Here is an 18125-nt window from a genome sequence, read left to right as displayed (position 1 = left end):
GGTGCCCCCCACCTCTGCAGGAGACCCTCCAACACTAGCAGACTTTGTGTCGAGAAGCAAGAACAACTACAATCCTGCAGCCTGTGGAACAAAAACCACGTTCACAGAAAGATAGATAAGATGAAAAGGCAGAGGGCTATGTAAAAGATGACGGAACAAGATAAAACCCCAGACAAAAAAACTAAAGGAAGTGGAGATAGGGAACATTCAGAATAATGATAGTGAAGATGATCCAGGACCTCGGAAAAAGAATGGAGGCAAAGATCGGGAAGATGCACGAAATGTTTAACAAAGACCTAGAAGAATTAAGAACAAACAAACAGAGATGAACAATACAATAACTGAAATAAAAAATACACTAGAAGGGATTAATAGCAGAGTAACTGAGCAGAAGAACAAGATAAGTGACCTGGAAGACAGAATGGTGAAATTCACTGCTGCGGAACAGAATAAAGAAAAAAGAATGAAAAGAAATGAAGACAGCCTAAGAGGTCGCTGGAACAACACTAAAGGCAACAACATTCGCATTATAGGGGTCCCAGAAAGAGAAGAGAGAAAGGACTCGAGAAAATATTTAAAGAGATTATATTCGAAAACTTCCCTAACATGGGAAAAGATATAGCCACCCAAGTCCAGGAAGCGCAGAGAGTCCCATACAGGATAAAACCAAGGAGAAACATGCCAAGACTCATAGAAATCAAATTGGCAAAAATTAAAGACAAAGAAAAATTATTGAAAGCAGCAGGGAAAAATGACAAAAAACATACAAGGGAACTCCCATAAGGTTAGCAGCTTATTTCTCAGCAGAAACTCTACAAGCCAGAAGGGAGTGACATGATATACTTAAAGTGATGAAAGGGAAGAAACTACAACCAAGATTACTCTACCCTGCAAGGATCTCATTCAGATTTGATGGAGAAATTAAAAGCTTTACAGACAAGCAAAAGCTAAGAGAATTCAGCACCACCAAACCAGCTCTACAACAAATGCTAAAGGAATTTCTCTAACTGGGAAACACAAGAGAAGAAAAGGACCTACAAACCCAAAACAATTAAGAAAATGGCAATATGAACATACATATCGATAATTACCTTAAACGTGAATGGATTAAATGCTCCAACCAAAAGACAAAGACTTGCTGAATGGATACAAAAACAAGACCCATCCATATGCTGTGTACAAGAGACCCACTTCAGACCTAGGGACACATACAGACTGAAAGTGAGGGGATGGAAAAAGATATTCCATGCAAATGGAAATCAAAAGAAAGCTGGAGTAGCTATGCTCATATCAGATAAAACAGACTTTAAAATAAAGAATGTTACAAGAGACAAGGAAAGACACTACATAATGATCAAGGGATCAATCCAAGAAGAAGATATAACAATTATAAATATACATGCATCCAACATAGGAGCACCTCAATACATAAGGCAACTGGTAACAGTTATACAAGAGAAAATCGACAGTAACACAGTAATAGTGGGGGACTTTAACACCTCACTCACACCAATGGACACATCATCCAAACAGAAAATTAATAAGGAAACACAAGCTTTACATGACAAAACATACCAGATAGATTTAATTGATATTTATAGGACATTCCATCCAAAAACAGCAGATTACACTTTCTTCTCAAGTGTGCACAGAACATTCTCCAGGATAGATCACAGCTTGGGTCACAAATCAAGCCTCAGTAAATTTAAGAAAATTGAAATCATATCAAGCACCATTTCTGACCACAACGCTATGAGATTACAAATCAATTACAGGAAAAGTAATGTAAAAAACACAAACATAGAGAGGCTAAACAGTACATTACTAAATAACCAAGAGACCACTGAAGACGTCAAAGAAGAAATCAAAAAATACCTAGAGACAAATGACAATGAAAACACAATGATCCAAAACCTATGGGATGCAGCAAAAGCAGTTCTAAGAGGGAAGTTCATAGCAATACAAGCCTACCTCAAGAAACAACAAACATCTCAAATAAACAATCTAACCTGACACCTAAAGGAACTAGAGAAAGAAGAACAAAGAAAACCCAAAGTTAGTAGAAGGAAAGATCAGAGCAGAAATAAATGAAATAGAAACAAAGAAAACAATAGCAAAGATCAATAAAACTAGAAGCTGGTTCTTTGAGAAGATAAACAAAATTGATAAACCATTAGCCAGACTCATCAAGAAAAAGAGGGAGGGGACTCAAATCAATAAAATTACAAATGAAAAAGGAGAAGTTACAACAGACACCACAGACATACAAAGAATCCTAAGAGACTACTACAAGTGACTCTATACCAATAAAATGGACAACCTGGAAGAAATGAACAAATTCTTAGAAAGTTATAACCTTCCAAGACTGAACCAGGAAGAAATAGAAAATATGAACAGACCAATCACAAGTAATGAAATTGAAACTGTGATTAAAAATCTTCCAACAAACAAAAGTCCAGGAACAGATGGCTTCACAGGTGAATTCTATCAAATATATAGCAAAGAGCTAACACCCACCCTTCTCAAACTCTTCCCAAAAATTGCAGAGGAAGGAACACTCCCGAACTCTTTCTATGAGGCCACCATCACCAGACAAAGATACTACAAAAAAAGAAAATTACAGACCAATATCACTGATGAACATAGATGTAAAAATCCTCAACAAAACACTAGCAAACAGAATCCAACAGCACATTAAAAGGATCATACACCGTGATCAAGTGAGGATTATCGTTTACTGTTGGTGGGAATGTAAATTAATACAGCCACTGTGGAGAACAGTATGGAGGTTCCTTTAAAAACTAAAAATAGAATTACCACATGACCCAGCAATCCCACTACTGGGCATATACCCAGAGAAACTGTAATTCATACAGATATCCCAATGTTCATTGCAGCACTATTTACAATAGCCATGACATGGAAGCAACCTAAATGCCCATCGACAGATGAATGGATAAAGAAGATGTGGTACAATGGAATATTATTATACAATGGAATATTATTGAGCCATAAAAAGGAACGAAATTGAGTCATTTGTAGAGACATGCATGGATCTAGAGACTGTCATACAGAGTGAAGTAAGTCAGAAAGAGAAAAACAAATATCGTATATTAACGCATATTATGTGGAACCTCGAAAAATGGTACAGATGAACCGTTTGCAGGGCAGAAACCGACACACCGATGTAGAGAACCAACATATGGACACCAAGGGGGGAAAGTGGCAGGGTAGGGGTGGTGGTGTGAGGAACTGGGAGATTGGGATTGACATATATCCACTAATATGTATTTAAAAAAAAGAAAAAAAAAACTACTGCTAGTACTTTAAAGACCAAAAGAAAAATTGCATCATCTTATTGCTCTCATCAGTCTAGAACAGAACGTGATGAGACAAAACCATATATACATACCAACTTCATTCCATAAAAAAATACGTAGACACTTAACATGGTAAAATTTGCAAGAAGACAAAACAATAAAATATATATATGGGCTCATAAGCATATAGTACGGGACACAAAGAGGTATTTGGAAATGCAGGGGCATTCCAATACACACAAGTTGTTGAAAAAAAAAAATCAATGAAAAATGAGAACAATGGTAGTAAAATAAAAAGACCCTAAGGCCTAAAGAGCTACTAACTTGGAAAAAAATGTATACCTACTCTTAAATGTGCCAAAGCCCTTTAGAGAAAGTTATTAGCAGAATACCTTGTAAAAAAATTATAACATATGGTATCACATAAATATAAGTTGATGTGGAAAACATGTGGATACTTTTTCTACTTTCACAGTCAGAAATTAAAAATGAGAAAGCAAACCCCAGAGATTACAGACATAATACGAAGGTGAGAAATGTAATCGGTAACTTCAAGGTAGCAGTGGTTAAACAAATCCTAGGCTAAAAAGCTCAAGGAATGGGAAGACGAGGTAAAAGAAATTCAAACAGAACCATAAAGCCTAAAAAGTGGTTAAGAAGCTCGAATCTGTGCCTGGAAAAGCACGCTCATATTGCTGTAGTTTATTATTATCACCGCAAACATCATTGAGTAGCTACTAGGTGTCAGGTGTCCTGCTGGAGGCTGTTGGGAGTAAAGGCATGAGTCAGGCAGCCCCAGCCTCTAAAAGGTCCGAGTCTACCAAAGGAGACAGGACCATACATAAGTAAATCTATTAGAAGGACAGTTGTGAAAAGGACTGTATGAGACACATAGAGGTTATGGCTGAGGGACAGAGTAGAATATAATACAAAGTCCTGATAACTCTGGACTCAAACAAAGGGGACCTGAGGACTGGTACCAACTTGACCACAAGCAGGCCGTGCATCTCTGAAAAAAACACTCACACTCTCTGCACTGCAGTTCTCATCTTTATACCAGCGAAAGGTGGACTGTGTGATTTCTGTTAGTTCTACACTCTGTCTTTGTGGCTGAGGTTCTTGGAAGTCAGGGCCTGAATTAAGCTATGAATGTTAAGGCTTTATGGGCTAGAAATTGAGGGCGCATATGTACATAGGCAAAGAATGGCAATGGCGTAAGCTGAGACACGAGACCTCATCAACTCACGCGGTAAATGAAAACTGTGTTACCTACTACCTGGGGATTTCACTAATGGTACAGAACATTCTAAATGGACAAAAAAAGAAAATGGATATAAACTTTAGAAAGTGTATAAAAAATTAAACAAAAATAACATGAATTATAAAAACACTGAGAGCAACAGAGGATGCACTAACATTTAAATTAAATATAAAGGAAAGCAAATCTTACACTTCTAACAAATATCATGTCATAATATATAGCAGATGAAGAGATGGAGCTATATTTTAAAAAGTCTGAATATCCATGAACCTTTACCATGTTTGTCTTTAAAATGTATATATGCAAGGGAAATTTCTTCCTTTACGTATTCAAAAAAGGTTATATTAAAAAGAAAAGAGAGATTGGCAGAATTGCAAGAAAGACTCAAGACTTCAGAAATTCAGCGAGACTGAGCTGCTTCGAGAGAGGATGCCACATTCCAAACTGTTTATTGCAAGAGAAGAATTACTGAGCAGTGCACTCACCCATGCAGCCATCCGCCACCCATCCAAATATATATACACATAGGAACATACAGACATACATTTGACCATACACAATCATTTCCACTAAAAACACAGTAGCATAATAAGAGCCAAGAGGAACATAAGGATGAGTGAGAAACCACGTCTTGTTGCTTAAATGGGCAAACAAAGCTTACATTCTTATAAGGAAGTAGGGAAGTATCACCATCATACGGGGCCTGAGTGCCACATATGCCAGGAAGAGAAGGACCAGCAGCATAGCAGGCTGGGTGAAGACCACAGCCTCACTTCAGAAACTCTGTAGCCACAAAACCACAGAGAATGTCACCTCTTTTCTCTAAGCTTCCATTTCTTTATGTGAAAAAATACTTAGTTCATGGGGTTATAGGGAAGGCAATAAAATGACAATGAAAAGCATAGTGCCTCACACGGACTATCTGGTCAGTTGCGGCAGATTAAGAAGAGCAGGAGGGGGCTTCCCTGGTGGCGCAGTGGTTGGGAGTCCGCCTGCCGATGCAGGGGACATGGGTTCGTGCCCCGGTCCAGGAAGACCCCACATGCCACGGAGCAGCTGGGCCTGTGAGCCATGGCCGCTGAGCCTGCGCGTCCGGAGCCTGTGCTCCACAATGGGAGAGGCCACACAGTGAGAGGCCCACGTACCGGAAAAAAAAAAGAAGAGCAGGAGGAACAACAAAAGAAGTAGGAAGTTGACAGTCAGAATAAGATGTATGTGGAAACCCAGGGAAGGGAGTGATTACTTCGGATCTAGGTCAAGTTTAGACACTGGAGAAGGTGATACAAATAGGATTGTGACGGGTGACAGAAGGGTGTGAGGTGGCATGTTAAGAAAGAACAAACAGGGCTTCCCTGGTGGCGCAGTGGTTGGGAGTCTAAAAAAAAAAAAAAAAAAAAAAAAAAAAAAGTTAAAAAAAGAAAGAACAAACAGTTGAGCAAAAAGCTGCAGAGGATCAGAGATGACGCCACTGTCCCTAGAGAACCAGCTAGACAGTGGGAGAACCTCACAGAGTACAGTGACAAGGATGGGGCATCTCCATGCAGGAAGAGTCAGCCAAGGGGACAACTCACCGGCATTCACAGTACTCGTGGTGAATCTGACCCCTCGTGGAGGGGTCTGAAGTGCAACCATTACCTGCTTCTCTCCTCCCTCTCACATACGCCAACACAATATAGGACCTGCCCCATCCTGCCCCTCGGGTGTGCATCGACTGTCATACCCACTAGACTTCCTCACACCCCTGCCTCCTTCTCTGTAAGAAACCGTGTCTTTATTCCCTTCACATTAGAGGGGAGTCCACTGTTTGGCATCATTTTTGGACACATGTCCAATGGCAAGGCGGAGGGACGACTGGGTGGTAGACACATTTCTACAAGACAGTGGGATGGGGATGGAGGACACAGCAGTAGAAGAGCACTGAGCTATGAATGAAGAGATGAGGGTTCTAGTTTTAGCTCTGGCCCGAACTCACTGTATAACCATAGTCATATAACCCCTAAGAGATCTCAATCTTTATTCCCCAAAGAAGAGCTGCCTAGATGGTTACTTGATGCTTTTTAACCTTTGACAGTCTATACACTATGATAACCACACCACAAATTCTTGAGCTACCTTGTTCCAACACAACATTGTACTACAAATCACTTTTTATTATATTGAACTCTCCCATTTGGGGCACCCACCTCTGCAATCCTTCACTCACCTTCACCGCCAGGTTGCTTGTATGGGTTGTACTTCGGCTTTGGAGCAACGACTGGGGCAAACTTCTTCGGTGGTTGTTGTGTGGACACTGAAATGCTGGGGGTCCCAAAGGAATGGGTGGTCTCCATCCGTGCAGACACATGGCCAAGGGGCTCAGCAGAGCTTTTGGGTGGCAGCCAAGATGGGTGAGACATTGTTGAATCTGGAATTAAAAAGAAACAAACAACAGTTGTTTTTAAAGAAACACAAAAATGAAGGCAATATACTTCACTTCATTATTACTTCTTCTTAATCCATACTTAATAAAATCTTGAAAAAGGACTCTGAGAAGGAGAGAAGGAAGGAAGGAAGGAAGGAAGGGAGGGAGGGAGGGAGGGGAGGAGAGGAAAAAAAGTAGGAGAGTTATGAAAAACTTGCCTTAACTGGAGGAGGAGAAAAATTGAACACTCCCCTCAACCAATCTGGAATTCCTCTCTTCCAACAGTTACCTATTTTAGTGCCTAGGACTCTTCAGGAAATAGACATGAGTAAGAAATGGTCCCTAACCTTAAGAAGTTTCTATGGTAGGAGAATCTTATACTAGCAAGGTTGGAAAAAAGCTTCAATTTTATTAATAATCTATTAAAATGATTACCACATCAATTAAATGGTGGTAAGTTACCTAAATGAGGTGATATTATCTAAATGAGGTAAAAAAACATAAAGTGTTGCTGGAATGTAGAAAAAGATAAGATCACTTCTTGCAGGGAGCAGAACTAAGACCTCATTAATGAGGCAACCTTCAGACTGGGCCTTGAGTGCTGGGTAGAGGTTGGGCCCCAACAAAGGAGGCAACCTTGCCTGAGCTGAAAAGCACACAGTACTTCAATTTAGCGTGGCTGTGGGGGAATAAGGAAAAGTAGCTAGCAAAAGAACTAAAAATGTGGGATGGAACCAAAGCACTGACAGCTTTGCATGCAAGCTTGAGGAGTTTGAATTTATTCTGCAGGCATTAAGGAACCCCCAAAGGTTTATTCTTGAAACAAGGGTATGACTAATGCATGGCAGGACATTTAAAATGATCCCTCTGGCAGGAGCAGTACTGCTCCCCACCAAGGGGCACTTGGAAATTGCAAGGAGGGACACTGCCACAATGCCTAGGACAATTACTGGTACTTAGTAGCCAGGGGCTAAAATATTCGACCCCTATAATGCACAGGGCAGCCCCATATAACACCCATCAGGGACTCTGCTGAGTGGATACCATACAGGACCTCTAGGAAGAACCCAGCTAGGAAGGGGATACACCAGCCAGTCCAGGGGCTATCCTGCTGGGATTAAAAGATACTCTGTGAGGAAAGAAGAACGATGTCTTGGTGTCAGGGTAAGCCAACCAACCCTACAGGCAGCCTGCAGGCTGGGGCCAAGCCTCACAGACTGCCACTGACGAGGGCTCTCCAAGTCTGATTGCAAGAGCTCTCCAGCGCGGGGAGGCCCGGAAGGCTCCCTCACCCTCTCCCAGCCCCAAATCCATCCCATAACTTATTAATTGGACTGAATTAATTGAGAGGCCTCCATAATTACCTCCAGATGTCTGTAACAACAAAGAAAACTAGAAATGCAGGAAAAAATAAAGGCCTCAGCACGTGGCATGGCCAGGGAGAGATGGGGTGGAGGGGGAGAGATGGGGCCCAGCGTGGCCTGAGTAGCATTACACCACGCCAGGAGGGGTGACATGACCCTGAGCAGCCCCGTTGCCCTTATCCGCTGTCCCAGGTTCCCCTGCTCCCTGTCCTTAACTCACAGAGTTTCATGACAACCAATGAGATGACAACATTAAAGTGGTTTTTTTTGTTGTTTTGCGGGGCGGGGGGGGGGGGTTGCGGTACGCGGGCCTCTCACTGCTGTGGCCTCTCCCGTTGCAGAGCACAGGCTCCGGATGCACAGGCTCAGCGGCCATGGCTCACGGGCCCAGCAGCTCCACGGCACGTGGGATCTTCCCGGACTGGAGCACAAACCCACATCCCCTGCATCGGCAGGTGGACTGTCAACCACTGCGCCACCAGGGAAGCCCTATTAAAGTGTTTTATATACTGTCAAGTGCTAAGCAAAATGAAGGGAGGAAAACTGTTGGAGGTGTAGGTCTCTCAATCAAAGAGGATGACGTGAAGCAATGAGGAAGACTCTAAATTAGGAATCAGGAGGGTTCTGTTACTTAAGCCAGTGGGGACACTGGCTTTTCACTCTGGTTGCAGGGCCTTATTTTCTTCCCCTGCACCTTGTACACATGCTAATGTACACAGACACTTGGTAAATTGTAGGTTCCTTGGAAGAGCGGGGATCATATTTTATACATCCCTAAACCACCATTAAGGCCCAGCACAAAACCAATACAGAAAAACAACTGTGAATCTGGTTTACTCCTGGTTCTTAAAACTGGCTGCACATTTAGAAGTCTTGGAGATTTTTTTTTTTTAGATACCAAAACCAAGCTCATCTTTCAGGGTTGAGAAACATTAATTTTGGTTTTGTTTGTTTAATTGAGCCTCAGTTTTCTACTAAAAGGGAATAAAGTGTCTGTTCTACTCTCAACAAGACCAAAGTGAGTATAAGTGGGGAACAAGTAAGATAAAATAAAGATTTGAACATTTTAACGTGCCCTGCACATTTGTAGTATAAATTTTATTTGTGAATTTTTTTAAAAATGGGTTAATATTATCCTTGCAAATTTTCTATAAATCTCAAGTTATTCCAAAATAGAAACTTTCAAAATGGGTTAATATAGGATACAGTGATTTCTAAAGCAAAGAGGCACATTTCCAGAGCAATCACACGTTGCCAATTGACTGTAGAATCCTGGCCTTTTCAGAAATTCTGCAGATATAAAGGAACAGGAAACTTCCGGGAGAATATGAAAAATGAAAATGTAAGCATCCATGTGCAAACCATGGACCCCACCATATTTTCAGTTATCCCCAGCACCATATATCACCCTTCCACTGTACTCTCCATGGAGGCAACCCCAGTGACACCTCCAGTGAGTGCCAGGGTCTGGCCAAGTACCTGTCTGCATAAGACCTTAACAGCATTTTCTCAAACCTTTCTTCTATATGTTACCAATGGCCCAGTGACACCACTCCCAGGATTTATAATGAAATTTAATGACCCTGAAGACTTACTCATGCTGTGTCCACCATCTATAATGCCATTACTTTCTACCAAGTACACCCCCCCCACTTTTTGTTATCTTGACCAAGCTGAAGTGTCTCTGATGCTGTGAACATTTCCCTAGCTCCCTCCAGAAAGAGTAACTTAATTCCCAGCCTCTTGTTTCATACTAATAACAGTCCACATGTAAGCTATTTAATCACCTGCCTATCTACCCCAACAAGCTGGAAGTTCCTAAGTGGTCTCACTATACCAGCACAATGCCTGGCCAGGAAGCCCTTAGAAAAATATCTTATGCATGAATGGGTGAATGAATAAATGCTGATCTCCTTGGTTACTCCTCCCTTTCTAGAATCTGCATCTCCCTTCTTAGCATCCACTGATGGAATCATCTCTTTTTTCCCTCCCTTAATTTAGAGATGTAATGAATTGTGTTGATAGATTTCTAGATATTGAACCATCTTTGCAGTCCTAGAAAAAAATCCTACTCAGTCACAGTTGTCATGTTTTGGTATACTGATGAATTAAATATTCTACTTTACATAGAATTTCTGTACATATAATACTAAGTAAGATCATTCTGTAGTGTTTTCCTCTACTTGTTTTACTTACCATTATTAGGTTTTGATATGGGGGTTCTGCATCCTCTTCTACTGTTTGGATTAGTTTACTGATAAGATTGGAACCATCTGATCTTTAAAGGTTTATCAGAATTCAGTGTAAAGCCATCTAGATATGAAACTTTCTTTAATAATAGAGCTTAATCATATTTCCAAGAACTTCTGCAATAATTGTAGCAGTTGTATACTTCTTTTGAGGTCATTTTTCAGCATTTATATTCTGCTGGAAATTCATCCATTTCCTCTAGGTTTTATCTCTGCTCCCCTTCACCCAAGCTACCTCTCGATTAAAAATGATGTCTCATGTACTATGTATCATTTAGATCTGAGCATCACTTCCTACTAGTCCTTGAAGACATAATTCACATTCTCCGTCCTCCAGTTCAAGCTATGTCCCCTTTCACTACATTTCCACAGCACCTGGGATACTGCCGTCACCACTCCCATCACATGTCACTCTGACTCTCTGCTTGCCTGTATCACAAACTAAACTCTTCAATCCTTGAGAGCAGAAGTAATTATCATGCTCCAACCTCACGGCCTAATACATAATAGGCACTCAATAAAAATGTCTGTTAATTTAATAAATGAATAAATTTATTTGCCAAGTCCTAGAGCTCCAGACAAAGCAAAGTCTCATCCTGTACTCAGATGGTTCAGATTATCATCCTGTTTTCAAGGAGTTTAAAGCCTACCTGAGGAAGATATATTTTTATATGTGAAAAGAGAAAAAAGGCAACACAAAGTATACAAAAACAAAAAAAAACCAACTGGGGTATGTAACAGGATCTAGCACAGGGGTACTTTGAAAGCTAGGGGGCTCTGAAAGACAAAGGGATAAGCAAAAGGACAATGCCTGAAAATTCTGTGAACTGAAGGAAGAAGCAAGGCATTTCTTTGAGAAGGCAGCAGACCAGCTGAACTGAAATGAGGGACTTAGAATATTTGGGGGAAAGATTTGGAAGGTTAAAATGAGCCTTGCTCATTTAAAGGTCTTATACAGAGAAATAAAAAGCTAGAACTTTTATCTTTGAAAAGGAATCTAACAGGAGTGAAAATTCTATGTAAGAAAAACTAATCTATGCAAAATGGACCCAAGGAAGGAGATAAATACAATAGTATAGACATAGAGTCCCTATGACCCCAGTTCTAGTCTCAGCTTTGCCAGTGTGACCTTTAACAAGAGAGGATGCTCATTTGCAGAATGAATGTCTGTAAAGTCCCAATCAGCTCTAATATTCTAGAGTGCCTTTCCTTCTCTGAAATCTTAATTACAGCCCTTCATTTTGATAAATGGGTCTGAGAAAACCTCACAAGTTTAGTGAACAGACGAACTAGAACATTTCCCTGGGGTTTCTCAGCTTCTCAGAAAGAGACCCATGGTAAACAGAGAGATAAGCACTGGTGAGAGCTGGTTTTGCTGGACCAAAACTTACCCTGCTCTTACTTCCTCTGGTTCTCGATTGGTTTCACTCTAAGCATATAATCATCATGAAAGCAAGAAGTGAAAAGGAAGATCTACACAGAGGCTCTGAAAATACACAAACACCATCAGAAGAGAGGAAAGCAAGAGAAGTGGCCCTCCTCTAAGCAAGATGCCTACTGCTGATGGGAGTTAAAAAGCTGGGGCTTCCTAAGCACTGGTCTTTCAGGAACTGTCATCAAATGCAAAGCAATTAAGAAGAACCTAAGAGGTTTCACTAATTGCCGCTCTGTCGCTCTTCTGTCTTCTCCTCCTAACTGTTCAGTGGGTACAAGAAAGCTACAGACCTCCTAACTGTTCAGTGGGTACTAGAAAGCTACAGACCGACAATAAATAGCAAGTGTTTATTGAGGACTTACTATATGCCAAGCAATTTTCTACTGGCCACATAATCATTCTGACTATTACATGAGGTAGGGTTATCTTTCTCCATATTTAGCAGATCAAGAAAGTAAGGCTCTAAGAGTTAAACAACTTGCTCAAGGATACACAGCTAAGGAAGAGCAAAGCTGAAGCTAGGACACAAGTCTTGGACCCAAAAGCCATGGTCTTGACCATGGTACTATCTGTCTGTTTGGAGGAAAAAGAAAACACCATAATCCAAAGAAAGTCATCACTTAGAAACAGGAGATTTTGCTTTCACATCCATCCCTAGCTCCTACATCCTACCTGCCATAATGTCTTCTCTATTTTGTTCCATCAAACCTAACTATCATGAGCCCCAGGATCACAAACTGATGAAGCCAAAAGTCTAGCCAAAGTGATTAGACACAAGAAAACACAAACAACTGAAAAGGGCCATGTGACGTCCAAGACCCTTCCTCTATGGGTGGGAAAACCTAGGGCTACAGGTAGGGTGCCATTTAATACTAAAAATGGCTACCAAGCCTCTCTAAAGATAGCATGTGAATGACAAGTCACTGTCATCCACAAAAATAGAATGAACTAGTGTTTGCTCAAGTTTTGCTTCTTTCCTAAAATCAATAACAAGGGAGTTCCCTGGCGGTCGAGTGGTTAAGACTCTGCGTTCCCACGGCGGGGGTATGGGTTTGATCCCTGGGCAGGGAACTAAGATCACGTATGCTGCATGGCGCAGCCGGAAAAAAAAAAAAAGGCTTACAATCGATAGTACTCTTCTTTAAACATTTACATAGCTCACCAAACTTTAAAAACAGCCAAGCCCCGTTGTATGGTATTATCTAACACCAAGTGCTATAAGCTTAAAGAAGTGTTTTTCAAAACTGCACACCAGACTCATCTGGGAATCTTTATGTGTGTATTCTGATTCAAGGGTTGGGGATAATTGACTTAACTTAGAGTGTTTATTTTAATCTTTAAATTATGTTGCATTAGTCCCTAAATCTCCCTTGGCAATTAACCCAAGCAAGGCCTGGCTCTTGGTCAATGTTTGCTGAATAAATGAACGACACTGAAGGAAGAGACAGGTATGAACAACACTATTTTCTTGGTAGAAGAAGAGAGGCTGAGGGGCTTTGTGACTTAGACATCAGAAGTAGTTGATAGCCGATTGAGTTTAGGATTCGTGTCCCTTGGCAACATTTTCTCCACTTAAACAAGCAATTAAGATTTAAATAACACTGTCCTATACCTCTGGAGATTTTTCATGATCTTCCCTCTTTGTATAAAAGTCGGTGCCTTCCTAGAGTTTCAAAACTGCTTTCTTAAGGGGCTGTTAAAATGGTACACTGTGCTTGCCTCCCTAGACTACAGCTAATGATCCTTTTCTACATCTTGGTCCGCAGCTGCAAGATACCTGATCTTCTGAATTCAGACCCAGCTCCCAGTCTCAGCTCTGCCATGAGCTCATAGTGCAACCTTTGCTCTCTCTGGGGTCACAGTGACCTCCTCTGAAAATGATGGGACTCAATGATTAGATGAATGCTAACGACAACTCTATGCACAAACGCATGAGTCTAGGGAAGATCCTGACTGTAGAACTAGCCAGAGACACGTAAAGGTCAGCCGTGGAGATTCCAAATCATCCATAATTCTCCTCCTAGGTCATCAGTGAGGAAACACAGCCCTCTTTGTTTTTTTGTCACCCGTTTCCCTGTCTCTTCAATCCTCCCCACTGTGGGAGGGAACCTTAGAATGATCTCAGAGATTACCAAGGTATCAATCGAGATTCATTATGCACAAGTAAATAAGTACTTCAGGCAAACCTTTTCCAAACGGTGTAGGTAAGTCCCTACCAGTGTAATTACGAAGCAGATATGCTGTGGCACGTGACGGAAGCATGGGAAGACAACGTTAAATAACAAGGCAGGCTGAAAATTGCACACAATTGTTAGTTGAATAGCAAACGTAATCCCTCTTCCTCTGATGAGAGCTGGAAGGGCAAAGAGGATCTGCCGTGGGCTGAAAATGTCAATGCGTTCGCTCCACTTCTCTTTACAGGCAACTCTGGCCCCCCACTAGCTAAGTGCCCCACTCTCTGCATGGACAGCTGCAATTACTCGGAAGGGGTGACGAGAGAACAACTCTACAGAAATGCCAAACATTTATATAGACTATCTGACAGACAGATGGAAATACTGGAAAAAACACTGGACTGAGATGCAGAGGACTTGGGTGGATTTCCAGCTCAGCCACTAACTGGCTCTATGACTTTAGTCCCTTGACCTCTTTGAACCTCAGTGTGTCTCCCTATCTGTAAACTGAAGATGAGATGCCTGCTACCATTCCTTCCAACCCTCATGTTCCATGACCGCCCCCCCTACAAGTCCGCCAGCTGAGCGAGCTGAGGTTTCTTACAAATCCGTCTTCACTCCTATGAGTCCCCTTGACTGGGGGTGGTAGAGTGAGGGGAGGCAGACCAGGAATCAACAGGTTAAATGCCAACCTGCCTTGCACAGAGTTAGTACAAATACAAATCAATGCTAAAGGCGCAATCCCTATGACTGGCAACACAGCCGGTGGCAAGAAAAACACAACTACACTTGCAGGTGCCAGTAAACTGAGAAGCAGAAAGAGGGAGAAGCATCAGTCCGTTCAAGTAAACGTTTGTCTCTGATAAAGAAGTGAGGCGGAACAGAGACATAATCCACATTGCACTGTCACTTCAGATTCAGAATATCACACGGAAAAGGAACAAGTGACCCTGACAGGGAAAAAACAGCACTGGAAGACCAGGCCTCCCAGAAGATGGTAAAGGAGAGAATGGAACCAAACCAATTACTACCTCATGGGCTTTTATTTGCCGCAACTGGGTGACAACAGCCAGGACAGGCTATTCAATGGCTAAGAAGTCACAGGGAGTTGCACCTGGGTTCAACCCAGTTGTTCTGCTTCCGGAAGGTGTTTGTGGTGGAAAAGTTTCACTAAACAAGTGAGAAACTCTTGCTTATTCTTGGATAATAACTAGAAAGAGTGGGTAAAAGGCACTGAAATAGACATAGGATTAAAGAATTTCTCTTCCAAAAGAGTCAGCACCCACGCCATTGGAGATCAGCACTAAAGTCATGAGACCCCAGCTTTGCACTCTAGGTCACCTTTAATGACAATGGTTCTACTTGGCTAAGTGAACAAGCAAATATGTACCCTGTCTGGACCTCAAATTCTCCAGCTCTGATCAGCTCGGTGCTTTGTGACCACCTAGAGGGGTGGGATAGGGAGGGTGGAAGGGAGACGCAAGAGGGAGGGGATATGGGGATATATGTATATGTACGGCTGATTCACTTTGTTATAGAGCAGAAACTAACACACCATTGTAAAGCAACTATACTCCAATAAAGATGTTTAAAAAAAAAAAATTCTCCAGCTCTAAAATAATGAGCATTAAGAAGATGACCTCCAACATGCTACGTTCTGCAATGGTATGGCTAGTCTGGGGAGTGTGCTGTGCTTATTTTTTAAATGTACTCTTAAGGAGCTTTCTCTTAAGTCTCTGATTCTAGCAGACTCTTCTGTACAAGGCCAAGAAAAGGGTGCAAATACCTTGAGCCCTTTGAGTTCAGTAAGTCTACTTCTAAAGGTGGAAATCTGGATTTACAAAGATGAGATTCTGAGTGCCTGATTCATAAGGGTTTAAAATTCTGGTTTATACCCTGCCCCTCCACCAGGATGAAAAAGTGACCATGGGAAAAATCACCAACAGCATCTCTAACAAGGCCTAGCAATCTCTTTGGTGGTATCTGGCTGGAATCCTCTCATTCCAAACCCATTGCCAAGTGGGTAGGTCCACAAGTTAATGGCCACTCACTGTCTGCTTTCCCCTGACAGCTTGTTCAAACCTGTATTAAAATACATGAACACCGTGTTTTAGCTACCTGTTTACAAGTCCATTGTACCCATTAGACAGATCAGTGACTATTACTAGCACTTGAGGGATGTTTTCATTGATTTTAATTTTTTTAATAATTTTTTTGTTCTTCTTTATTACAAATTCACTTTGATATCCCAATAAAACTATATTGAATAAGAGAAAAAAACCTCTATTTTAGAGATATCTTGAAAAGTAGAAACATTTCACTTTGTCTTCAATGAATATAAACCCTCTATTGACAAATCTCAGGCCATATTTACGTGACACTACTATATGTAACACTGTGAAGCAATGTTTGCTCAGACCATAAAACCTGCCAAGAGTAATCACAGCAACAAGACACAGAGTTAATTGTTACCCTCCAGCCTTCTAAACGTTATACTGCTCACAAAACTGTCACCTGTCAACTGTGCTGTTTGTATCCTAATGTCTCATTACCGGTTGTAAACTAGTGCAGAGCTTTTGCACAGAGTTTGGATGCTATAATTTGAATTAACATTATTGAATTTGGATAATATGATTATTACAAGTTAAAGTTTCCAAATTAATCTTTGTTTCTCTAATACTTAATTTTCATCTTAAATTTCTGTTAAACCCCAAATCTACTTCATTCTAAGGTTAAAATGTAGGGATATTGCTAAATTAAATTAAAATGCCCAGTCACTGGAAAAATAAAGGGGGAGGAAGAAGAGGCACAACTTTTCATCCTTCAAGGATCATAAGATACAGCTTTAAAGAAGAAAGAGACTCAATGCATTAAATGCTCTGAAATTAAAATTTCCATTTAACACCAATCCAAGAGCCTGGAGAAATTTCTCAGTATTTGAAATGGTATGAAAAACAGGCAGGCTTCTCATTAGAATGTGTTATAAATTCAAATTATGGAAGAGAGGCTAGTTTTCCAATTTCACATTTAATAGCAAAACAATTGAAACCATTTTCAACTGGTGACCTTTTTCTTAAGTCATGTTGGAAGCTGCTCCACTTTTATTTCAAGATTTTGAAACAGAGACAAAATCTGTAAGAGCATCGACCAATAGCCGCTGAGTAAAAACGAGCCAGGCTGTTTCGGATCAGTTTCAGAATGACATGGGTGGATGTTATTCCCTTTCAAATTTCTTTCGATGAGAGTGCTGATGTTATGCCTTCTGCATTTTTATTAATTACTGACTACCATGCAAAAAAGGCAATGCCATGTGTGAAGAATGTACTAAATTGGCTAATATTCTGGGGAAATAAAACACACACATACACATGCACTTTAGACATAGGTAAGGCAGCAGCTAACGACTTACGAATATAGAAGTTTTGATATCCAAGAAGCATGAAATTGTTAATGAAGTTATTTCTTCTAATATGGAGCTGAAGTTGAAACTTAATCACCCTCTGTGAGTGTGTTTGTCCAAATCAATGACAAGGAACCTATGACCTCGCAAGGCAGCCCCTTCCATGGCAGGAAAGTTAAAACTGCTAGAAAGTTATGTGAGGCTGAAAACTATTCCTCTAAGAACCACCGATCAGTCCTGCTTTTACTTGGAATCACAAGCCCTCTTATACATGGAAGCCCTCCAGATACTTAAAATACATATATGTTTTTAGTTTCGTACGTAACTTTTTCTGTGTCCCAAGTTTAAAAAGTCCCATTCTGGGCTTCCCTGGTGGCGCAGTGGTTGAGAGTCCACCTGCCGATGCAGGGGACACGGGTTCATGCCCCGGTCCGGGAAGATCCCACATGCCGCGGAGCGGCTGGGCCCGTGAGCCATGGCCGCTGAGCCTGTGCGTCCGGAGCCTGTGCTCCGCAACGGGA

At 41.2% G+C, this 18125-nt stretch overlaps 1 protein-coding gene across 3 annotated transcripts in view; it reads right to left on the bottom strand.

Annotated features, from left to right (window-relative positions):
• LPP (LIM domain containing preferred translocation partner in lipoma) overlaps positions 1 to 18125 on the bottom strand; it is a 625613-nt gene that overhangs the window by 444144 nt on the left and 163344 nt on the right. For all 3 annotated transcript variants that reach the window (XM_024767394.1, XM_024767403.1, XM_024767412.1), the window contains one exon: positions 6785 to 6985. In XM_024767394.1, coding sequence (XP_024623162.1) covers positions 6785 to 6985 — 201 coding nt within the window. The remainder of the gene's footprint in view (positions 1 to 6784; positions 6986 to 18125) is intronic.

This window comes from Neophocaena asiaeorientalis, unplaced genomic scaffold, assembly GCF_003031525.2.
Source record: "Neophocaena asiaeorientalis asiaeorientalis breed wild unplaced genomic scaffold, Neophocaena_asiaeorientalis_V1.1 scaffold225, whole genome shotgun sequence".
Classification (NCBI taxonomy): domain Eukaryota; kingdom Metazoa; phylum Chordata; class Mammalia; order Artiodactyla; family Phocoenidae; genus Neophocaena; species Neophocaena asiaeorientalis.
This window is presented reverse-complemented; position numbering and strand designations above follow the sequence as displayed.